Genomic DNA, 23,715 nt, shown 5'->3' with positions numbered 1-23,715 from the left:
GAAAAAATGACAAATATAGGAGGGATTAGAAGCTTATTTGCTCTGATAGTTGCTAGTGATGGCTTGGCTGTTGCTGCTGCCACATCGGCGATGTAGAAGTCGTGCAGCCGGCTGGATAATACCAATAGTCCATCAGATCATATGAAATCACGGCAGTATCATAGACTATGCTCTCTGTCAACTTGCACCATAGGCCGTCAATTACTCTTCAAATAAGACTCATCTGGCGTTGCTGCCCCAGGCGGGCTAAGCCTAGACCTGTTAGATGCGAGGGCAGACGGTAATATTTGCGCGCCTTCTGATGCTTCCTGAGCCGTGTCGCTCGTTCTAGAGTAGTTCTACTGACAACATACAGTCGTCTCATCAATGCCCTCCGCCTTAGACAGGGCCTCCTGTTCTCCGACAGTGCAGGAGAGCCAGTCAGTAAGGTATTTGCCGAGACCAGCGCCAACGATGATTGAAATAATGATGTAGCCGTTGAAGTACATGGCCAGCAGCATAACGACATATGCAACGCCAAACGTCACCGCGTGTAGAATGGCACGTAGAATCTGCTGGACGGGAGAAGCGCGCATGACGACTCTGCGGGAAGCTAGCGATGGAACGGCAGTCGAGCGAGCGCAGCCCTCCTTGTCATCGTCATGGCCGACGGCAGCGAGAACGGCCTGTCCTCTGCGACGCATCTGAGCGTGTATAAGACTGTCGTATTTCTTGCTCATGATGCGAAGGACTTCGAGCATAACGACGAGTAGGACTACGCCAATGCAGGAAGCTGCCATCATTCCGCGGTTCCGAATCTGCCATGATGACGAGAGAAAGCAGGCGTCGATCGTGTTCCAGTTCCATAGCATCTGTTACGGAAATAAGGATCAGTCCGTCAGTACCTAGCGAGAAGATGGCACGGAAGAACGTACTGAGACCTTGCAGTCCGCCGTGTCTGCGCTGCCGTGATCCATGGTGAAGACTTGCGTGGATTGACCGGAGTAGAGGCAAGATCGTGGGAGGAATCGTGTGAGAATCAGGCGTGGAGAGGATCGAATAACTTCACTTGCTGTGAGGGAGAAAAGATTGACGGAAGGTTACTGTGAGGTCTTTTCAGAGCCACAGAATAATCCAGCAGACGAATGTGGAATAAAACAGGCGAGCAGGGGGCCCACGTGTTGTCTTATGTACGGATACGACCAATCCTTGGGTAGCTCGAGAAGATTGTTTATTCTTCGAACTCACTGCTTGACCAGTTTCCATCAAAGTCGTATTCCTCCGACTCGGAACCGTGCCGGGTGCAATGCATATGCAGTATTCTGGGTCAGGTCACCAAGGGCCTCACTGCCGTTCTAGATGCGCCGGTGGCGTCACCGGACAACACGATCAAGCCTCTTACATGCGTTCATTTTACGCTCCTCGTGGTCACTGACTGCTTTCGAGGTGACAGGATTGGCTTCACGTCCGGCCGGCCGGGCGGGACCGTGGATCTGAAGAGGCAAGCCCGGTAGGCGGGGCTTCACGGGCCCGCTGATTGCGACCCTATCCAGGAACGCTTAATCCAATCCGGCCCCTATCAAGCCAACAAACTTGCTCAAACTTGCTCGCCAAGTTTCCTATTTCTTTCCACCGTCGCCACATATACACAAAATGTAAACCCTGTTAGCCGGTCTCCGGCTCCGTTGGTATAGACTTGGCAAAGATTCGGATAGCGTCCGGCCTCGGTATGGTAGACTTTTCGCCGATTTCTTTTAGTCATAATGAAGAGTCCGGCGCGAGAATGTTTCTCATATCGACTTGTGGTGGACTCACTTTCGCATTAGGATGGTGTGGATAACCTGCAGACAGGAGAGACGGGCACAAACCATATATCCTACGATCTGCCTCTCCAACGTCGACTAAGCCTCCGAGGCCCCTTGCCGGTTCCTTCCTCCCGACTTCAGACACCCGCAATGGACGAAGAAACTTCAGCGGCCGACTCGCTGCTACGCGGCGTCTTCCGCCGACAAGGCTATCAGTCCCAGAACATCAGCAATGGCGGGGTCGTCGACTACTGGGGCTACGCCGGCCGCGTCGTTCCCTGCACCAACGACGCGGGAACATGCGAATACTTCGAATCCGTCTACGGTGGTCATGAGCGCGGCATGCTCTACACCGGTATCATCTGGGCAACTCTCGGCGGCATTCTATTCGTATGGGCAATCGGGCGGCACATTTGGGGTCCGCCATCCGGCGCCGAAGCCATCGTTATGTCCACCATCACCAAATCCGCGTCCGGCGAAGAGCGGAAGAAGCCCAACGTGGAATCATCTGGCGCAGGCGGTCTTCGTCGCCTGAGGGCGGCGGCCACGGCCACTTGCCGCTACTACACCCTCCCGGAATCTATGCGCTTCGTCTTCGGTCGCACAACCCGACTGCAAGTTCTCATTCTGGCCATGTTGACCATCTACCTCGCCATCTTCTCCTTCATTGGAATTTGGTACAAAGACTGGATGACACCGGTAAAAGGCTACGACAATCTCTACCAGAGACGGTCCTGGCTTGGCGCATGGTCTGATAGAGTTGGCACGCTTGCATATGCGTTAACGCCGTTCTCCATCCTGCTCGCTTCGCGGGAATCCATCCTTTCCTTGCTCACTGGCGTGCCGTATCAAAGCTTCAACTTTCTGCATCGCTGGCTTGGCTGGATAATCGCGATCCAGGCCCTCGCGCACACGATCGGCTGGACAATCATTGAGAGTGTCTTTTACCAACCACAGCCCCAGGTAGCCAACAAATGGATCAAACAGTTATACATGATCTGGGGCTGTGTTGCTAGCATCATTCTATTTCTACTCGTCATCTTGGCTACTCCATGGGGTGTTCGCCTCACCGGCTACGAATTCTTTCGCAAGAGTCATTATGTACTCGCAATGATCTACATTGGCGCATGTTGGGGCCACTGGCAGCCTCTGAAAGTTTTCAGTAAGTTTTCCTTCTTCTCCTACACGTGTAGGCTCGAGAGCACGCTAACATTCCATGCCTAGTGGTCCCCGGCCTGGCCATCTGGCTCGTCGATCGCGGCGCACGGCTTATGCGCTCGTTTCTCATTCACTATCAGTACCTTCCGGATGGCACCATGGGCTTCCAAACCGCTCCCGCCAAGATGGCGCTCATGCCTGACGCGAAGTACGGCGATATTGTTCGTCTCGATTTCTCTCAGCCCCACGACGTCTGGAAGCCCGGTCAGCACTTTTACATATGCTTTGCGAAATCCAGCGTCTGGCAATCCCACCCCTTCACCCCGCTGAATCTTCCTATTGAACGCAACGGCGTTGTCGAGCACGCTTATATCTTCCGCGCGAAGAAAGGAGAGACCCGCAAGGTTGCGCAGATGGCAGCCGCAGGAACGACGACTACACCTGTTATCCTCCAGGGTCCCTACGGCGAGGACCACACCCTCCACCTCACACCCGATGTCAACGTCCTTTGCATCGCCGGCGGTACTGGTATTACCTACGTCCTCCCTACCCTCCATTGGCTTGTTCGCCAGCCTGCGAATCCCAACCGCCGAATTGCCCTCGTCTGGGCCGTCCGTCTCCGGCAAGATCTCGAATGGGTACGCGCCGAACTCGATGCTCTCGCCGACGCAAAGGGCCACGGCATCAGCATCACCATACACATAACACGCGAGGAGAGTGAAAGCCTCACCTCTGAGGTTACCGAAAAGAATGCCATCGACCGCGTTCAGTCATCCTCAAGCCGGAGCAGTAGTAGCCGCGCAAATGGTCCTGCGAAAGCCTTGGAGATCCGCGCTAGTGGTAGCCACCCGAGGATGGCGGACGTTATGCCTGCTTTCCTTTCAGACAACGTTGCAGGCCGTACTGCAGTTTTTGCTAGCGGACCGGGAGCTATGATTTCCGATCTGAGGGGCGTTGTAGCAGCGGCAAACTCGGGAGGGCAGGTCTGGAAGGGGAATGAGATGGCTGATGTGGAGCTGATCTGCGATAATAGGCTAGAGTGGTAGATTGTAGATACCAGGAAGAAAACATGTTTATAAATGACATACGGCACTAAAACCATTTCCTTTGTGATTGCTTCAGCACTTGTTAAGACATCCACGCGGACACGGCGGGTTATCTTTGCTTCCAGCCCATGAACTAAGATAGCCCCTCAGTCAGCTCTGCGTCTATCGCATCAGTGCTTCGCAAACTCTCCTGCATCTTATTTCATTTCGGGCTGGTATTCGTTCGGCGACAAGTTCGATGAAGTTCTTCTTCGGGTCATACTGTGGATCGCCAACTTGAATCACCTCATTTGTGACTTGTAACGGGACGTGCTGAAACGGGGAACCGTGAACTTCCTTAGCCTCAAAACAAGGGTCGTCCCGTGGTTTCGAGTTCAGCTACCTCTTGAATGTCGAATGAGGGACAATGAGTGGCGCTTCCATCACATTGCTGGATTCATGTCAAGAATTTGTGTGCAGCCAGACGCGGCATGATGTAAGTTGAAAGTTTTTAGTATCGGCAAATTCACTGAAGCTTCATCAATTGAATACTGATCGTACTTCCACGGAAGCTTGATTTTATTCCCTTCGGCCCCGAGTGAATACCTCTCGAGTCTCCACCATGTGAGAAGCGTCCACACATTCTGCAAGAACTAGAGCCAGAGTGGCGTCACGTGTAAGAACTGCGAGACGCAGAAGTGTGGCGACCAGTTGTCGAAGATACAGGCGCCCATGACCTTGCAAATGCTGCCGCGTGCCGTGGACCAGGATGTCAAGTGGAGGGGTTTCCAGCACCTCGCAGAAGACCATGTTGTCGAATACCTGAAGGAAAACCTACAATGGAGAATTGTATCTTTGAGTTATCATCCCATTTCTTCTCGGTCCTTTGTGGATCTGTGACCGAGGAATTATGTGGTTAACCACAAGCTTTCCACGTCTAGGTGCCTGGAGAGGTGATCCCTACAGAGAAGTTGCCAAATCTCAAGGTGTTCTTCTTAAAGGGAGACGCCGACCATCATCAGGATCCGGAAAGGCCTTCAGTATACTCTAACTACGAGGAGAAGTGGGAGGTTACCCAGCACAAAGTCGGCGGAGCAAGACCCCAGCAGGCCTAAACTTGAATGAGAAACCCTCTTAGACGAGAGAACCCTTTGGATGAGAGTCTCTTGCACAACATGTCCTCTTAGATGAGTTGCTGGCGGCGTCTCATCGACTACAGATGCGCTTGACTACTTAGGATCAATATTAACTTTTGCTCTTCTCCCAATTGACCTCAAAAACTCGCTGCTCACTTACAAGAGTGACCCATTTTCGCACCAGTCTCTTTAGAAATAGCACCCCAAGAACATCCACCGCCTTTCCCAAATATGCGGGTAGATTGCACAGGTTACTTCATACTAGAACATTGCACAACTGCAGTCCTCGTCGCCAACCACACCCCCATCGCCCGATAGACACCCTTTCCTCGCTAACCCTAACATTCACGACCTAAGTGGGGAGCGGGTATCGTGAGCTTCAAATGAACCTTCAGCCGCCCACCACACATGAACAACAACAACTATCAATCCTCGATAGTCTAGTGGTGAGGATATCGGCTTGTCATTCACACGATTCACCGGGGTGCAGAGCGTGACGAGACGGTGGGAATAGCTTCATCACGCGAGAGACTGCACGCACTTGGTTGAACGGGGCATGTCGTTACAAAGCCCGCTACAGCAGCGATTTGAATATACGTCACTCGGCTGGCAGTAGCAGTGTGGTTTGCCTATACGTCCGAGCTCCACTTGGTCAGCTGCGATTCCTTGAGAATTCAGCCATTAAATCGCATAACACCGTGTTTGGGGGGGTAGGTCCGAGTTGGATTCCGCGTTTGAGGCCAATCTTTTCGAGATGTTCAATTCCCCGTCGAGGAGTCCTTTTTGCTTCATCTCTCTTTTCCTTTGCAAAGCAAAGGAAACTTTCAATCCAAAGAATTGTCAGTAAAAAGCCTTTTGTCTCATTTTGCATTCTTAAGACCTCGGACGTTCAGTGATGAAGTTACGCGTTGCCTATTTAAAGACCAGAGGTGAACCACAACCCACCGGAACCACCCATTCCACCACGCCTGCCAAACAACTACCGCACGCAGCACGGCCATGCCGTAACTTCATCAACCAACTTCATCAACCATTATGGACTCTTCTCCATCTGTCATCCACAACCTGGAGATCGTTGACTACAAAGTGCTGGAAGCGTGGGGCGCCCTAAACTGTAACTTATTTTCCGGCCGGCGCTGTAGCCGAAAGAAAACCCCGGGGCCGGAGGGCCCACATCCCCAAGACCGGATCCGAGAACCGGCGGTCAGCGTCCATGTTACGGTGAACACGCAGGCACGGGAGCCAATACCTCTTAGGCTAGATACCCTTACGCGAGTCAGGCAGTGCCATCGCTTGATCTTGGACCCAGCGAGAAGCCAGACGGAGCTCAGGAGAATCACGCTAGAAGATCCAAGTCAGTCGACGTCCAAGGGACTCCAGTGCCGGGAACAAAACCGGATGGAGGCAAAGCCAGGAAATGGCAGATCCGTCCATAGGCATTACATAGGCCTAGGAATGATGGACAGTGGAGAGGTCTTGTGAAATCCCCTGTTGCCCTGACCGGTGGGCAGAATATTTAGTCGACAAACTTAGGCGCGAAACGCGACACAAAGTGCACACATATCACAAGAGAAATTCGAAGCAGCATATTGTGTGAAGTGGAAAGGTGCTGAACACCTGATTCGGCTTTTAGCTCGTGCTATACACCCTGGGACGATCCAAGTCCTGCCATCCATCCACGCAGTTCCGCGTTGGAGCGTCTACCCAACCGCCCACCAAGATCCAATGTATATACAGAAGACAACGCCGCAGGGCATCCCAAGCCCTGGTTACCTAGATTGGAAAATCACATTTGCCCAGAAATCACAAACCCCAACACCTTGCATAAGAAATCACACTCATGTAAACAGCCTCCTTGCGGAGGTACAACGCCTGTACCGTCTGCGACGGGAGCGACATCCCCGATCCGCCGCTCACGTGCCCTTTTGAATCCGCGGACGCTTGGGTCCGAAAACGTGGCCGTATATATACAGCAGTTTTGAAGCCCCGGTTGCACCACCGGGAGCGACTGGCTCGTTGGAGGCGTGGAATGCTGTCACCGCATAACACTGAGCCATGTGAAACGTATCCCCACCGACTGTCGAGCGACAAATGATGATAGATGATGAGATAAGACTGGCGAAAAGAAACGAGATAACCGAGAGACAAGATGTAACAAGTGGGTGGGCTGAGCAATGTTGCCAAGGGTGCTTCCACCCGGCCAACATTCCAGACAGCCGCGATTGATCATGATGTCATTGCGCGATCATCGGTCGTAATAGAAACTGTCTTTTTTTCGTGTTTTCTTTTTCTTGCTCGACCTAGCAGGCCGCGTGGTGGAGGGCAATGTTGGGCAGGTGCGCGTCATGCAGAATGGGTCTCGATCAGCCCAATCACTGCCTGAAGGAAGCCCAACGCCCAGACCAGCCACAATGGGGGAAGAATGTGACACGAAACGAAAAAAAATAATCAAGAGAATCAAATCGGAGCGATTCAAGACTTCTTAGTAGACCGCATAACTGTCGAACCCCTCGGCAAGCGGGTCTTGGTATGTAGTGGGTGTAACCGTGTTTGAGGACGAGATGGAGAAAGCCGTCTCGTGCGACATGCCGTTCATCGGCGAGTTTGAAGTAAAGGGCGAGAACGCAAATGCCTCAGAGGCAGATGAGAGCGGCATGTTGGAAACGGCCAGAAAAGAGGAGGCCTGGGTGTCAATGGCCAGCTCGGGCATCGGGTACGACGCCTGGAAGTTCATGTCGTAGGTCATGTTTTCGCCCATGTGGCCCAGGGAAAAGTCCATCATGGAGGGGTCAAGCTGCACAGCCTCCTCCTCGTCCTCCTCCTGAGCCTCAGCATCGGCAGCATCGGCATCGTCGGCGGTGACAAAGACTTCCTCCATCCAGAGCTTGAGCTCGTTCATCGGAGGCCAATCACCACCGCCCTTGCCGCCGCGCTTCTCGTCGTCGTCGCCCCGCTTGTTCTTGCCACGGGGGGTCTTGGGCTTGAAGTGGGTGCGACGCAGATGAGCGGCAGCATTGTAGTAGGCACCGTAATGTTTTCCAGCGACGCACTGCTTGCACTTGGACAGCGGGTTGATTGCCTCGACGTTTGACTTGAGACCGGCTTTGGCCGGGTCGCGGCAGATGAACTTCTTGATGGTGCCCTCGTGCTTGGCATTAATGTGCCTGCGCAATTCGTGGTCGCCGCGGAAGCCGTCGGGATGGTCATTGCATTGATCGCAGTAGACCTTGGGGTGCTTGGGACGGGTGTACGTGCCCTTGGTCACCGCGACCTTGCCCTCCTTCTTGGTAGCGGACTGGGACGGCTTGGTGGCATCGGCAGGCTTGGGCGCCAGCGCGGTGCGGGTGGCGTTCTGGATCTGCTGCTGGAACACATCCTTTGCGCGACGCTCCTGGGTTGACTTTGTAGAAGCGGTGCTGTTGGCGGAGATGGAGCGTTCCATCAAAGACGAGCCCTGAGACAAGAATTGTTCGTCCATGGGCGACTGCTGAGCATACTGCTGCTGAGAGAGGCTAGCGCCGACGTAAGCGAGAAAGCTCTCGGACTTGACGTTCGGGGATGTGCCGAGGGGGGCAGAGGTGTAAAGATCCTGCGGCACAAAGTCGAGTTGCGACTGAGTCGAGTTGATACGGGCCATCTCAAATGCACCATTAAGGGACTGGCTCTCGAATTGGTGGTCGAAGGAGCTGTTTTCCCTCGTCAAAGGGGTGGTCTCCGGGGCGGATGTGCCGGAGCTCATCGACGGGCAGACCGAGGCGACCAAGCTGGCCTGAGAGTTGCGGCCATCAGCCGTCAAGAAAGCCTGCGGTTGCGGGGGGATCATGGCCGGCGAGGGGAGGCTCTCGTCTTGTGTTGCGAGGTAGTCGGCAATGTTCATGCCGACGCCGGGATCAGCGTAGGGCATGTTCTCCTCGACCCTCGGGAGATTTGACTGGCGACGATTTGAGGGCGTGCGCTGCAACGAGGGCTGGGTCGCTTGGAACAGGACATGAGGATCGTCTCTGGACTGGGTGAAGCGATCCATCATGGTGTTGGGGGTATTTGATGTCTGCAACGGAGCGATGGAGCCCTTTGCGACGAAGGGAATTGACTTTTCCGAGCGGTTGGATGTGCTTCTCGCCATGCCCGTCATGGGGACTGCGCGAGGGAGCTGCTGTGACATGACCCTCGCACGCTTGACTGGTTGTGGTGAGTCCATGTCACTGCTGCGTTCCTGGAAGCATGTTAGTACGGACGGCATGAAAAGTATAGCATCGAGCGGTGGTGGTGCTTTACCATCATTCTTGTGGCTGCGTGGGAGGAGTAGCCCATGTTGGACTTACTCCTCGGCATTGTTGATCTTCTGACTGCGGGCATGCCATTGTGGAATTGTGGTTGTTGTTGCTGGTGCTGTTGGGTGATGGCGGGTTCTACGTAGTAGTCACCTTGGGGCGGGAGCAGGTTCAGAGGAGTTGTCTGAGGTGCTTGGACGGGGCCATTGTGGAGTAGGTTTTGGAGGCTTTCCAACTCTTGCTGCTTCTGTAGCACCTGACGTTGCAGCTCTTGATAATTGAAATTTTGATTCATGTTGTTGTTGTAGCGTCTATGGGAGGACGTCGGCGAGATGACGGAAGACGGCGGAGGATGACAGAGCTGGGGTGGGTTGCCGGGATTCGGAGTGAAGCGTGTCGGGCCTCACTGGAGCTTGGAGTGAGAAACGGTCCGAGTCAGGACTGTTGCTTGCGGTAGAGTAGTGGTGGAAGTGATGTGTGATACGAGGAGATATTGCTGCAGCCTCGTTCTGTCGATGGCACATCCAAGGGCCCCCGAGTGACGATGATGGAGGTAAGGCGGGGTGGGATATTGTCTTGGACAACAAACGGAATTGTGTTTGTCGGTTGTGTCGAAGCAATATCGTCGTGACTCTTGTTGAGGTCTCGAGGATTGTACTCTGGTGAGAGGGCGTGTTTGTTGGAGGCGATTGACAAGGGATCTGTGGCTTCGAATGGGAAGACGATCGCAAGAAGTTTGGGGAAGGCGAACTGGCGAGACCAGTGGTTTAAAGAAAGGACAGGATGAGCCGCGCAAAGAGCGTCCAGTCACAGAAGTGAGGCTTTGGCGTTGTCTCCACCGCAGAGAGCTGGTAATGTCGGTGGAACAGGCAAGACAGTGGTGGACAGGGACACTGAATACGCTAGAGGGGTGCAGGGGTGGGAGGGGTGGGAAGAGGTGGTCGTCGTGATGGTGTGGTGTGTGGGAGAGGTGTGGTGTGGGAGGGGGATGGGGATGGAGGAGAGGGGAGTGTGTTGCGATGATGATGATGATGTGGTGGTGTGCGGGAAATGGGTGAGAGACAGCGACACGCTGCGAAGGAGGGTGTGATTGAGAGATGGGTGTGTGTGTGCGGTGTGCTGCTGTTGGGCAGCTGGCAGCTGGCTGATGGCGGGCGGCGAGGGTCAAGAAGGTGGTGGTGGTGATGAGCTGGCGGACGTGGAGCAAGCAGGTGCTGCTGCTGGTTCTGCTGTTCTTGCTGCTGCTTGTTCCAGTGGCAGGTGCTCTTTCCCTGCTGCAACGATGGAAGGTACTGATACTGATGTCGCTGGGTGTTCTTGCTCCTGCTGGCTGGGGGAAACAGCGATTGGAGGTGCTCTTTCCTGACCGGCAAAGGTGCGGTGAGAAGAATTTGGGGGGTGTGGGACCAGTGACGGCGCCTGGCAAGGACGGGGGAAGGAACTCTCGAGATGCAGTTGCAGCAGAGCAGACAGCACCTGCCACCGCTGCGATACGGCGTACCTACCTTGAGTCTTGGGTGCTTGAGGTGGGAATCCGGCAGTGGCGGGCATTGGACGCAACAGTGGCTGCTGCAAAGGCAGGAGCGACACCGAACCGACTGCTGAATGGGTGGAAAAGAACGAATCGAAGCGAGGAAAGAAGGTTGAAGTGGATGCAGCCCGCCCGATGTGGCCCCGCTGCAGTCGCCGATGCCAATCAAATCACTCAAACAAGCCCTTCTCAAGCCAATCAAGAGCGCCTGATCGCTGAGATAAAAACAGAGATTGGGTATCCGTAGGCAGGCAGGAACGTACCTTTTCCGACATTGCAAGCACGCCGCACCACGTTCGCTGGACAAGTCCGCCGCTGGGATGGGCCCGCCAGTCTTCAGTCCACGCCAGCGTCACACATACGGCGTTTCTGGTTTCTGGTTGCCGCCCAGGCCAACTCCAGTCCACTAACAACGCATAGCTTCAGTCTCCTCTCATTCTCTCCCTCTCGCTATCTCGATTTCGGCTTCGGTGACGGCGACGACTGCGCTGTATTTTTGGGCCACCGCATTGTCTGCTACTGGACGGACGCAATGGTCACTGGCCCAACGGCCAAACAGGGGGTGGGTACGTCCTGAAGCTCCAATCACTGCAAAGTTGGAACCTGAAGTGGTGTGTGAGGTGAGGTGGGTGGGCAATGCTCAGTGGGCACCGAACACGTCGTCTAGCGCGTGCCAGACAAGGGTGGCAGTCCTAACGAGTCCTAGGTTTCTCAAGTTCACTTCCCTAGGTACGGATACCATGGCCAACCTCCATTGCCCGGCTGCTGCTGGAGCTTTGGTGCTGGCTGGCTGGCTGGTCCTGCTGCCGCCGTTCAGCTGTTGTCGTGGTGGTGGTGCTCTGCCGACAGAGCTGTCTCCCCTCCTCCCATGGCACTCGGACTCTCTTCAACACTCGTCAGACATTGGCATCTCAGGCACCTTGCTCTTAGTCGACATTAGCTGGGCTGTCACTGTCACTCTGCCGGGCTCTAGCCTGGCCTTTCTCGCCCAAGCCATGCCAAACGCAGACAGGTGCTTCCCAAGATGATTTCCCTCTTGGGCCTCTTGGGCTGATCACCTAGCAAAATATCCTGACCTCATCTCAGCTCCCCGCCAAAGACGACAGCAAACACGAACCAGGGCCAAAATGACTGACAGACGGAACGGACTCCTCGGGAACGCCTGCTGCCCATCATCTCCCAGGGACCCAAGCAGACCCAGCCCAGGCCCAGGCCAATGTCAATCCAACGAACACTCTCTCACTTGTTTCCAAGTCCCCCACATGGGCGCCGCAAAAGAAGCCGTCCAAATAATGGGCCGACATCGTGATCGACCCGAACTTTCACACGCGGGCCCACACGCCCAGCGGATCCCCTGCCGAACAACACTTCCACGGCACTCCTCCCAGCACCTGGCTGTTCGTATGCACAGCGTCAACAAGTCCAGGACCAGAGGCAGATCGCGATGCGATTGATGAGATGCCCCGTCCGTCCCCTCATCGCCATCCACCACGTTCGTTTTCTTCCCATCTTTGGGGGGAACACACCGGTGTTTGGACACATCTGAATGACTCTGCCATTCAATGCTGCCTCGCCAAGAGATTGCGCGTGCGTTGCTCGAACTTGTCCCAAGACGGTGTCCATCGCGCAATTGTGCGCAATGCACATTCCCAAATGTCAGTGCTCTCTAGTACATTTCACCGCACGTCTGTGTGTCCTCTTTGACCTTTGGGACAGGACGGCGGCATCAACGCATAATACACAGCCCGAACAGCAGCAGCAACAACAGACCAGACCACCACGATCAAACCAAACCACACCGGCCAAACCGTCATCGTTATCATCACCAGATGCACTAAAATAAAAGAGGGGTGCGGTAGGGCCGTTGCCCAACATGACTCGTCCTGACACCGTCGACCGTTAGGTTTGCGGTTACGCGCTACTGACAGCACCAGCCGAAAGCAAAGAGCGGGAGGGAAAGACACCTTCAACCCAAAAAACGTTGTTCCTGGCTGCTCCCGCCCGCTCAGCCGGGCTCACTAACACTCAGCCACCACATGGACGCCGCCGCCGAGATATCGTCAACGACGGCTCCGACTTTTCCAACATGGCAACTCTATTTCGTCCCGACTTCTGTAACCCGGCATCCCCTCTTTCAACCTCACGCCGCGCAACGCTCCTCGTCCTTAATTACTTCTTTTAATGACCGCACACACCACTACAACTACAGCCACTACAAGAAAGAAAAAAAACACCATAGCTTCGAGTTCATGCGGAGCTTCCCTAGCTTCTGCCTAGTAGCCCACGAGCTCTCATCATCAAAAATCAGTCGATAAAAGGAGGTCAAAGAGCCGTTCCAATTGGCTTTTTCGGCAATAGCAAGCTGCACACCCTTCAGACATCTCATCGGGACCATGGATGATGGGTTGAGTTCGTAATTGCTCAGATGAGTGCGACAATTACTCCGTTGTGACGATGTTCTTTCTCTACGTTCCCTGCATCGTGTACGATAGCATCGGAAAATCCCCCGAAATGTCGAGAAAACGGAGGGACCGTGCCAGATTGGTTCAAACATTCAAACGGCGCACACACCAACAGCTGGTGAGCTGCAGAGAAAACCAAAGTCACGCACAAGTCCGACGAGTCACAACAATCCCAAAACAAATTGTTACCATGAATTCCAGAAATAATCCCCGACACGAATTGCGCAAGGGGTCCAAGGGACTGTGTGTGGCCTGCCGTGCCGCTCTCGCGACCTGACCAACATTCGGGATAGCCAATCTGACTGATCTCCAAGTCTGGGCCAGGGACGGGGAAATCGGAAAGGGAGCCCGTCGCACGCAGAACACGCGGGACGCACAGAGACAGCCCAAAACCAAACATTGGCAGCGAGTCGCGGGAGGAAAAAGCAATGTCTCACAGAGATGACGGCAGCGAGCCGCCAGGGTGAGATGGGCAGCACCAGACCCTTTGGGTTGGGGGTTGTGCGGCGGTGCTGCGCCCAGGAAATAAGAAACAATAAACCTCACAAGCTCAGAGACCATTCCGTCATAACGGTCGATATCAGGAACATCTGGGCAGCGATCCCCATCCCAAGGCCCAGTTCATTAACTCAATTCTGTCAGCCAAATCACGCAGAAAGACAGGCCGCCTTGGCAGCCCAAAATATGCAGCCTCCCATGCCGTCGGCATGCCTCTTCGTCTTGCAGCACGGACACTTTGGCGATTCTGTGTGCGTCTGTGTCTGTGTATCTGGCTGCCATCCCACGCGGCCAGCATCTTGCGACAGCGATACCTCAGATGTCCATTTCCATTACATGATGTTCAGGCACGGCGGTCTGTTCGCAAACACCCCTCGCCAGGGAGCGCCGTATCTGTGTGTCTCTTGAGACCACCACCACGCCAACGACCCATCAGGACGGCACACCAACACCGCGCGTGGCTTCCTGATGCTTTACCAAGACGGGCAATGATGGGCTGGCTGGCCGCGCATGTGCTCTGTTCTGTATCACCTCAGCGTGGGCATTCGATTCGGCAAAAAAAAAGACCTCACTTGTGCAGAGGAATCGCGAGGGAAAGGGAAGAGGGAAAAAACGCCTGACAAGCCATGCGGCGCACCTGGCGTCCGGCGGCCGGCCTCCGGATCTATGATTGACGCGATGCATGCGCCAGGAAACCACACAACACCATGCCCCCATCACCACTACCGCCATTCGACCCCAGCTAGCAGCATCTCCTGCCTGCTGCATCTCGTTCCCACCCCAAAGATCCATCATCCCATTGGCAACACATCCTCCAATCCCTTGGGTTAGCCTCGTTTTGTCGTGCTGGGCTGCGGGACGGACTGGGACTGAATCACAGTGATCCAGTCGCAGTCAGTCACAGCCTACAGGCCCGGCAGGATCCCCCACATCTACAATTCCATCCATCGCCATCTGCGCATCTGCGCGCCGGCCGCCAGCTGCTGCATGCCAATCCCACCTGGCGTGCTGTCCAGTCATCGTCTTCCCTCGTGCCTCCCAAGCCCAGGGAAGCAGGCTAGGTATCCCATGTTTTCCCGCAAAGCTTCCCCCAACTTTTATTTCGCAACTTCCAACTCCACTGTTAACCCTCCCTGGCCCTCGCCCAATCACGTTCCTTCTGCAGCTCCAAAAGGGGAATGGCTTCGCAGGGCGAACCTCGATTGGCCACGGCTCGCTCCCGCAAAAAGTGAGGCTGCCGCCCCGCTCCCGCCGAACGATTGGCTCCCCGCTGCTCCAGCGCAGAAGTGGCCGCCGGGGATCACGCCTGCTGCGGCGCAGCTGGCCTGCGCGGTCCCGTCTCGTCTCGTTTCGGTTCGTCCTCGTGGTATCTTGGTACCGTCCATCATCTCCATCATCAATCTGTCTGTCTCCAGCGTATCTCTACGCAGTATCTCTGTGACTACTCCGTCACCTCCCTGGTCACATCAACGCCTCCAAGGAACGGGAACTATGCGCTTTGTAAATGCGTATCCATTTCTCTGCCAACTTCTTGGAATTTGGGACTTCCCAAACTACACTACTGCCGTTTTCTTCACCTCAAGTGACCTCCAACACCGACTCGCGCAAGGAGGGTCCCATCAGACGGTCAGCACCCTCTCTCTCTTCCTCTTACCCAGAAGCCAGGTGGTGTGTTTGTACGTACACGATCCCGTACCAAAGAACAGGATGATCGACCCGGGCGAGGGAATCAAGCCGCAGCGTTGAAGGGATCATCCCTCACATCTTACAGACCGCCGGAGGACCTTCTATCAAGTACAACGAGGTTGGTCACCATCCACCCAACCAACCGCCAAAAAAGGACCCCATTCCATCCCACCACACAAGAGGAAAATCCATGCATCGTTTGCGACAATCTCCCGTCATCAGACGGGTGCCAGCATGTTTGGGCGTCGTCTATCCTTTCTTGTCTGCCGTTGCCGTTGCCGTTGCCGTATCCCCCAACCCATCTACCTCCATTGTAAACGTACCTCACCTCAAAAAGTGTCTTTTTGTCGTGCTCACCTTTCCCAGTCAGATTCGTGAGGACTAAAAAAAAATAACATGCCCATCAATTGCAGATCATCTCCAACTCCAATCCCACCAAAGCAAACCTAAACCTTTTTTTCCCTCCTCCCCTCACAACGGCCCCTCCGAAGAAACTCCCTCTTCACCGAACTCGTGCAACCACTGTCGCATTCCAGCGCACGACTCGCGCAACCAAGCGGCTCTGCTCGCTGCGAAATCACAGAGTCGCAATATGTCATCAATCCCACCTACACAGACCGCAGTTACATTTGGCAGCGCTGTCTAGTGCAATCATTACCACCCTAGAATATCGATTTTCTGCCGGTCTAGACCTTTCGATCGTCCTCTGCTTTTTTTGCCCATCAACCGTGCTTCCCCAGGTCGTTCCCACCTCAATAAGCCGCAAGATTGGCAAGAATAATGCCACCGTCGCCGTGACTGTCACCATGCCACTTGAAGAAAAACAGTGACGATCAAATTCCTGTGCTCTACGCGACCGCAACCCCGCGGCTCTTACCGCCCACCCCTCCCTCTCTTCCCCCGAAAAAACAAATGCCTTCAATCAAGGAATTCCCCTGACCGCCCGCGGCACGTAAAAGCCAAATGGACGTGGGCCGCAATGCAACACCAACGGAACTCAATCCGAAATCGAACCTCACCTCACCTTCACTGGGAGTGCAAGCACGCCTATTTATCGCTCATCTCATCTTTGCGCCAAGACATAAAACGCCCGGCGAGCCTTTTTCTTTTTGTGTGTGTCTTGGTTCAACAGGTGCACGATCCCATCTTTTTATCTCCGTAAAGCATATCACCCTAAAAATAACCTTTTCCCCTCCGCTCCAGTCTGATATGCATAATTGTAAAGAGAGAATGGTTTGGGTGCGTGTCTGATCTCCAATCGGGAGACAGGCAAAGATCAAGAAAAATTCGGAAAACACCAGACGGGAGGGCTCTCGGCTACAGATCCAGACGGCCAGACGGCTACTGGCGTCGCCTATCTTTACTTTCGTGACTTTGCCGGCCGGTGACACTCTCCCTCTCCATCTCATCCCATCACAGCTTTCCGCAAAACCCAAAATGAGATGCCGTCCATGGTAAAAAAGTGGACAACGACACGCGGACGATGGGCAGATGAGCCTCCAACCCATCCAGATCATGACGCTTGTGAAGGAGATGTTGGTGCGCTATGATCCTCCTCCCCTCTTTTCTCCAACAACATCACCATAAAATACACCCTCTGCAGAACCCTCAGATCGCGTTTTTGCATGTCATGTCATCCCAATACAGCGGCGCCGCATGAACAAAACGGCGCTGCCGTCCCGCCGCGAGGGCGTTTTGGGTTTTTGCTGCCCGGGGAGAAAGATCATGCTCTCGTCTTTGAAGAGTGGTTATGTATCTTTCCCCCTCTTTTGTTTGGTCATAGAATATGAATTTGGAGAGTGTGTGGTGTAAGACACGCGGACGGCTTGCGAATGAAGACGGCCTGAGAGTCGAAGTGAAGTGGTGGTGTCTACAGGCCCCGCTCCGAGCCGCATCTGCAGGGTGCATGCTGCAGCGGCGCAGCGCCGGAGGCCGAGTTTCTCTCTATTCGCTTTTGGTGTGCTGTGTTGTGTTCATGAGAGGGTATGATTTCGACGACGCACGATTGTGCGTGTTTGACTCTCTGGCCATTCGTGATTTGAGAGTACCGTGCCGCGTCTTGTTGTTTTGTTTGTGGCTGCGAGCTGCGAGCTGCGGGTTGCACACCACTCTTCAGACAGCGCGGCACGAGGTAGGCAACTCATGCAGGCCTTCTTCGAGCGGGAGGCAGGTTGCCTACCTACTGAAGACGCCTGCTGGGGTGCCCCGTCTGATGGGGCGTCCGAGACCCCGCGAGGCAGGCTGCGGTCAGCATTTTGGGACGAGGGGCCAATGGGATGGCGGGCTTGGCTTTTTGGGGGCGCGCAGATGCGCTCTTTGGAGATGCGGGATTGTGCAGCGGGGTAGGCAGGTAGGTATGTTTGGTTGGAGTTGAAGGTGAGGGGTGAAGATGGGTGTGGCTTGGTGGGAGTAGGAGGAGTCTTGGTGTTGACTGTTGAAAGCAGAGCCTCACGGGGATGATGGGCGGGCTACGTTGTTAGTTCGCATTTGTTCGTCAGGCGGACAGGAACAAAAAGTGGCCAACGGCTTTTAGTCCTGGAAACAAACTGGAAGCCCATTTCAGCTGCCGAACTTCCATAACCAATCCTCGCACATCATCGCAGCGACAAATGCATCTGCAACCCATGTCCACACCATCAGGAGCGCCCCCTTCACTGCATTCTTAACCCACCCCGAGGCAACGAAATGATACAGGCTTTGCTAGACACCTGTTGCTATTAGATATTCGTCTCCGAAGATGATTCAACATTTGGCCGAGTTTTGTCAGCGGAGATATGAGGGAGCGCTTGCAGACCAGAGACCTGGTGGGTGCTCTTGGGTCTCAAGCAAACTGACGAGACTCGAGTGCGCAGTTGCGCACTTGTGGAGGCCGTTTTGTGGCATTAGGGTATGTGTTGGTTGGCTTTGAGGTGTAAAGACGCGTTATGGTCCGGGAGAATGTGTGCCACTGATGGTGTCAGCAGAACTTGAGGCAGAGTGGAGGCGGACTGTGACATCGTGGGTCGCATTTCCTGTAAGGCAAACACTGCAATCAATTACCAGGCAACTATTTCACTGCATTCTTAACTCCTCACGAGTCGGTTCAAATGCTGACACGTTGCAATGGGCCGTCCTGTATTGCGGAATATTTCTCAACGGCCGCATCTATATCTCTTGTGTATGACATTTTGATGACCCAAATTCCGAATCTCGACTTGAGTCTCTTCCCTAGAGGCCTTCTCGCCACAATCAATTGCCATGGTGACATGGCATGGGGTGCAAGGCCCGGGTTTAGTTCGCAGATGTTGGATATGAGATTTAGGAGATGGCATCTTGTGTGATGTGTTGGAACCTAACAACAATAAAGCTGATATGTTGAGACCATACTCCCAAGCATTCCCGAACGCCAGCGTTAGTGAAGTGCCTGTTTGAGCTTCTACGAATATTCCATAAAGCATGGGTCGATGCTCTCATGGCATGATTTTGGGTCACAAGATCTCTACGCTGGAAATGTTGCGAAGGGAATAAAGTGTCCGAAGAACTTATGTACTCAGTGATCTACCCTATGGCTGTACTTGCCATTGCGTAGTAGTGTAATATCTTAGCTGAAAATCATGATGACAGGATGTCTTGCGTATGGTTTCATACGCCCGTCTAGCCGATGATTTCCAAGGGCGTTGTAAATTGATATCACCATTCACTGCATAATCTTGTCCACGCCAAGCTCTCAGTGGAAGTCATTCACATACGTGAGTAATCATTCTGCGCACGAAAAAAAGACTATAAGCGTCATTTATTGCAATCCTGATTCATCTATTGACTGCGCAAGTCTCGAGACCCAGAAAGTATCTTTGTAAGCTGCCTTCCTTCCGAACACATGTTTGCTTCAAGCTAACGCTCGTCATCAGGGGAATCATTAACATGGGACGTTGTGTTTTGTCAATTCCCTTGGAGTCTTCTGTTGTTACAGAGGAATCGTCTGTCAACACAGAAGAATCTTTTAGTAATACAGAGGACACTTTCATCCTCTCAGAGAACGCCTCAGGTGGGATGGAAGAGGAAATTATCGAAGTGGAGGAAATTGCCATTGCTCATATGCGGAAATGGCTATTCGTTTGCAATAGCCGACATACTTGCAATCGACCAGACGAGGGTGCGACAAATGACATATTACTTCCCAGGGCACCTTCACATCTTATCGACACGGAAGATTACTGTCTTGTACCTGGGAGTAGAGACAAGAGTTACGTCGCCCTCAGCTACACCTGGACCGCCGGTGTCGTGAATTCGATCGGCAAACCGTCAACCAATGCTCATACGCCATGTCGCAATCTACAGTTGCTTCAGAATAATAAGGAGGCTCTCCACACACCTCACGTGTTCCTTACTCGAGAACAATTGATGAGCAAGGTCATTCAAGAAGCAGTCAAGATGACCAAACTACTTGGACTTAGATATTTGTGGGTGGACCAACTCTGCATTATTCAAGACGAAGAATCAACAGCGAAGCACGAGGAAATTTCGAATATGGACCACATCTATGCCTGTGCCACCGTCACTTTAGTTGCAGCAGCGACGTCTGGACTGTTTGAGGAGATCTTCAAAGGGAGGGTAAGCAGCAAGGACGACACGCTGGAGGGACCATTAGCAACCACGCAAGCCAGCGTCAACCTCCGGGAGCTCGATCAAAAAGCCATACTAAATCACTACACTTCAATATCTAAGTCTATGTGGGCCAAGAGAGGCTGGACTTATCAGGAGGCGATTCTTAGCAAGCGCGTCATCTTCTTTTACGATGATGCGGTCTTCTGGCAGTGCGGATGCGCGGTTTGGGACATGGATCATCTGACGCCAGACGAAGACAACCCGATCGCTGCTACCAACATGGCCAAGCAAACCCTCACAAGACGCTTTTTGACGCCATCAAATCCGGATTTTGGCCTATACATGGACTTAATTTGTCCATTCAATGGACGCAACTTCACCCATGAAGAAGACGGTCTTATGGCGTGCACAGGCATTCTGAACCGTCTAGCTCCGGCTTTCAGGGGCGGATTCTTGGGCGGCTTGCCAATTGAGTTTCTGGACTATGCGCTCTTATGGCAGCCGCTGAAATATTGCCACAGAAGGACCAGCTCCTCTACCAACAAGCCTTGCTTTCCATCGTGGGCATGGTGTGGATGGCAATGTCTTGTGGACCCGTGGAGCTTCCAATCTAGCTTCTGTCTCGATGGGAACGACGCTGTCAGGAAAGCCAAGGCCGGCTCCTGGAAACTGAAAAATCTCATCAACTGGCAGACCAAAATCATTTCACAGGAACACAGCTCGATTGATAGCGCCTTACCGCCTTCATGCGCACAGGAAGATTTCTTTTCCGTTAGGAAGTCTTCTATATCCTCCCCCAACATCGAAATACACGACGATTTCCACAGCAATACTAAGGCTATACACAGTTCAGCTGGAGATAGGAAGTCTCCTGGGGACCAGTTGATACTCCTGGAATGCGATACAGAAATAGCCGTCTTTATTCCCGCAGCAACTTTGGGGATACATGAGTCTTTGACGAGGCACAGAGCAGTCAAGCATGTGTTATGGGATCCGACAATGAACGAAAAGCCCCTACACCACCTGTCAAAGGTTGTGGTTCTCCAAGATCGAGATGGAGTTTTTGCGGGCCTCGTTCGTGTCACGGAAAATCTCGATTACAAGCGATTGGAACGGACAACGAGGAGGTTCCCAGAAGGGATTACCACCAAGTGTGGGAAGGGGTTCGAAATGGATCTCATTGCAATCTCAGAGGGACGTGCAACCCGTGGAGACATGAAAATGTGTTTCGAGGAGAAGGTGCTTCGCAGAAGTCCATATTATGACCATGCGCCTTTTGAAACAGAGTACGATGGCGATGGATGGTGGACTGGTTCATCAGCAACTGATTGGTGGGGCCAGGGCCATGTCGTTCTGCCTGCCGGAAATTGGAATGAGAACCTCACACTTCCAAAGGAAGACGCGTGTGACGAAGAGATTGTAGATTTCTACAACGTCCTCTGGGTTCAGAAGGGCGATGACCAGATTTCGCGGAGGTTGGGATGTGGCCGAGTCTTAACGGATCGCTGGAGAAAGAATCAACCACGGATTGTCAGAGTCACTTTGGGGTAGGACGGGGTATCGATACGTTTCGTTTATTTGGAGGTCGTGCTAGATACTTGGTTGATCAGCCTTCGCAAGTGCTCTGATGGTAGCGATGATTCTTGCCCCGCCAGCAACTCGCAGACCCGCGATGTTTCCAAAGCGACTTCGCGTCCAGGGCTATGTAAGCAGGAGACACACCTAGACAAGGCATATTTCAGACAACTGATCATTGTCTCTCATGGCTTCACCGTTCATGAGCCCTTCCAAGTAGCTATATTCCAAATGTTAGCAATGCGCCATTTGGCTGTTGGAGGAGCTATCAATGCCTTACCATTCGCCCACTAACTCGAATTGTTTCTCACTTCTTGTATGACTGCTCTGTAGCGTTTCGCGGACAGCAAAAAGAACTCGGCTGCCTAGGAATCCCCCTATCAAGTCACCGACTTGAACCGGAATGTCCGCCAAACCGAATTGCCTGTCTTCAGTCAAGAAGAAAGATCGTCCACAAAGCGTGCTGTACAATGCGTCGTTGTATAATTTTGCATCTCAACGCAACTCGTTTGAAGTCTGGTTCCTCATGTGTTCGTACCAGACATGCCAAAGATTACCGGCGTCAGAGGGGCTGAGAACTGTGGCCTTTTGAGACGGCCCTTTCTTCCTTATTCGAGATCCGACGAGCGTTGCGCGTAAGGAGTCTAGTGAAGACCAGGGCTTCTTTTCGGCCCCAGAGTTGGCCTTCAAGCGCCTTAATATTTCAGTCTCGATGGCTTCAAGGCGGCGGAAGACAACGGCGTTGTCGTGGAAAATCTCGTGATCGAATGTCTTCAGCTATTGGAACCTGTCCAGAAGTTTCCCCTTTAGGCACAGCTTGTTGCCATTGAATCGAGGAGAGGTTATACCGTTGCCCCCTGCGTTGTATCCATTTGGCCACAAAAGTATTCTCCGTCCCCGCGTGACGGTCCAGTCAGGGCACCATGTTGGTAACCCACTTATACCTTGAAAGGTTCGATTTTGATGGCAGAGAACTTGAGGAGTATTGGACATTTTGATTGAGATGCACACCACGTCTTTGTAAAGTTCTTGCACCGACCTATTGTAATTTGGTTTCAGATCAGCGTCCTCACCCATGAGGCGAAAAAGACTGTAAACCTTATCCCCGGGATCGAAAGATTCGAAGTCACGGAACCGGTACAGCATATTTGCCGGATGTCGCATTCTTTCGTCTAAGCCGTATTTCTGGTACGCCCTTCTGACAGTCCATAGATGACTGATGGGTGTTGAAGCTATGTGCCGGACGAAGTACTGTAGCGGCTTGGGCACGATGGCGTTGAATCTGTAGCCGACCAAGATTTCAAGTGCACTTCCAAAAATGCTTTCGGGAATCTCAACTGTCCCGCATATGAAGACAACCTCTCGATGCACAGCGAATTCCTGGACGATCCATGCTCTGCTCCACCAGGGCCGTTTCATGAGTTCGTCCAAAGCTTTCCACGAGGCTGCTTCAGATTTGTCTTGAAGAATTGAAGTGATAGCTCGATAGTCTTTTGGCGAAACATCTACTGTTAGCCTTGTGAGCAGGCCAGCAACGCTTGTTGTGCCTTTCGCCTCCCTTCCGAGGAAAACAACTACCCTCGAAGAATACTTGTAGATGGCCCACATTCTTTGAACCTGGATGTTGACTTCTGAGACATTGTCCTGATTGATGCAAATCGAATCCGTCCACAGCAATCGGTATTTGTCAAGCAGGCGCAGACAATGCAGCGCACTTTTGAGGTTTGCCGTGACGCTGAAGGGCTCCTCGTCAAGATAGATCTGAGTCGTGTCATTCGGATCGCCCCAAGTGTAGGACAGCGCTTCGTATTTCCCATTGCACTGACCCAACGTGAACTCCCCCAGAGTACAGCGAACGTCGTCAGTATTACACCCAGCCAGCAAAGTGACGCACCGGAGAGCCCAGCGGTATTCTTCAGGCCCGGAAGTCAGATTCAAGTCGTCGGCTAAGTAGTGGTATGACACCGAGCTATCCGACGACGGTTGCATCATCGTGTGAAGCATA

The 23,715-nt window shown here is 53.3% G+C and overlaps 6 protein-coding genes across 6 annotated transcripts; 3 read left to right on the top strand and 3 right to left on the bottom strand.

Annotated features, from left to right (window-relative positions):
- Nucleotides 1-246: 246 nt before the first annotated feature.
- GCG54_00002505 (Copper transport protein CTR3) lies at nt 247-956 on the bottom strand (the record flags this gene model as incomplete). The annotated part of the gene is made up of 3 exons (XM_045402596.1): nt 247-252; nt 354-851; nt 915-956. 3 exons carry the CDS (start codon nt 954-956, stop codon nt 247-249), a joined length of 546 nt encoding a protein of 181 aa, XP_045269214.1.
- Nucleotides 957-1,934: 978 nt separating this feature from the next.
- On the top strand, nt 1,935-3,988 carry GCG54_00002504 (Ferric reductase transmembrane component 1; the record flags this gene model as incomplete). Its single annotated transcript, XM_045402595.1, has 2 exons — nt 1,935-2,946; nt 3,009-3,988. 2 exons carry the CDS (start codon nt 1,935-1,937, stop codon nt 3,986-3,988), a joined length of 1,992 nt encoding a protein of 663 aa, XP_045269213.1.
- A 33-nt stretch (nt 3,989-4,021) lies between these two features.
- Nucleotides 4,022-5,082, top strand: GCG54_00002503 (uncharacterized protein; the record flags this gene model as incomplete). Its single annotated transcript, XM_045402594.1, has 4 exons — nt 4,022-4,096; nt 4,139-4,287; nt 4,627-4,816; nt 4,990-5,082. 4 exons carry the CDS (start codon nt 4,022-4,024, stop codon nt 5,080-5,082), a joined length of 507 nt encoding a protein of 168 aa, XP_045269212.1.
- A 2,503-nt stretch (nt 5,083-7,585) lies between these two features.
- GCG54_00002502 (uncharacterized protein) lies at nt 7,586-9,669 on the bottom strand (the record flags this gene model as incomplete). The annotated part of the gene is made up of 2 exons (XM_045402593.1): nt 7,586-9,316; nt 9,379-9,669. The coding sequence occupies 2 exons, from the start codon at nt 9,667-9,669 to the stop codon at nt 7,586-7,588; spliced, it is 2,022 nt and encodes a 673-aa protein (XP_045269211.1).
- A 10,292-nt stretch (nt 9,670-19,961) lies between these two features.
- GCG54_00002501 (uncharacterized protein) lies at nt 19,962-21,686 on the top strand (the record flags this gene model as incomplete). Its single annotated transcript, XM_045402592.1, has 1 exon — nt 19,962-21,686. The coding sequence occupies one exon, from the start codon at nt 19,962-19,964 to the stop codon at nt 21,684-21,686; it is 1,725 nt and encodes a 574-aa protein (XP_045269210.1).
- A 519-nt stretch (nt 21,687-22,205) lies between these two features.
- Nucleotides 22,206-23,702, bottom strand: GCG54_00002500 (uncharacterized protein; the record flags this gene model as incomplete). Its single annotated transcript, XM_045402591.1, has 2 exons — nt 22,206-22,487; nt 22,722-23,702. The coding sequence occupies 2 exons, from the start codon at nt 23,700-23,702 to the stop codon at nt 22,206-22,208; spliced, it is 1,263 nt and encodes a 420-aa protein (XP_045269209.1).
- Between the last annotated feature and the right edge of the window lie 13 nt (nt 23,703-23,715).

This window comes from Colletotrichum gloeosporioides, assembly GCF_011800055.1.
Source record: "Colletotrichum gloeosporioides strain Lc1 chromosome Unknown consensus_13, whole genome shotgun sequence".
In the NCBI taxonomy this organism is placed as follows: Eukaryota; Fungi; Ascomycota; class Sordariomycetes; order Glomerellales; family Glomerellaceae; genus Colletotrichum; species Colletotrichum gloeosporioides.
Note: the sequence above shows the minus strand (reverse complement) of the source record. Positions and strands in the feature narration are given on the sequence as shown.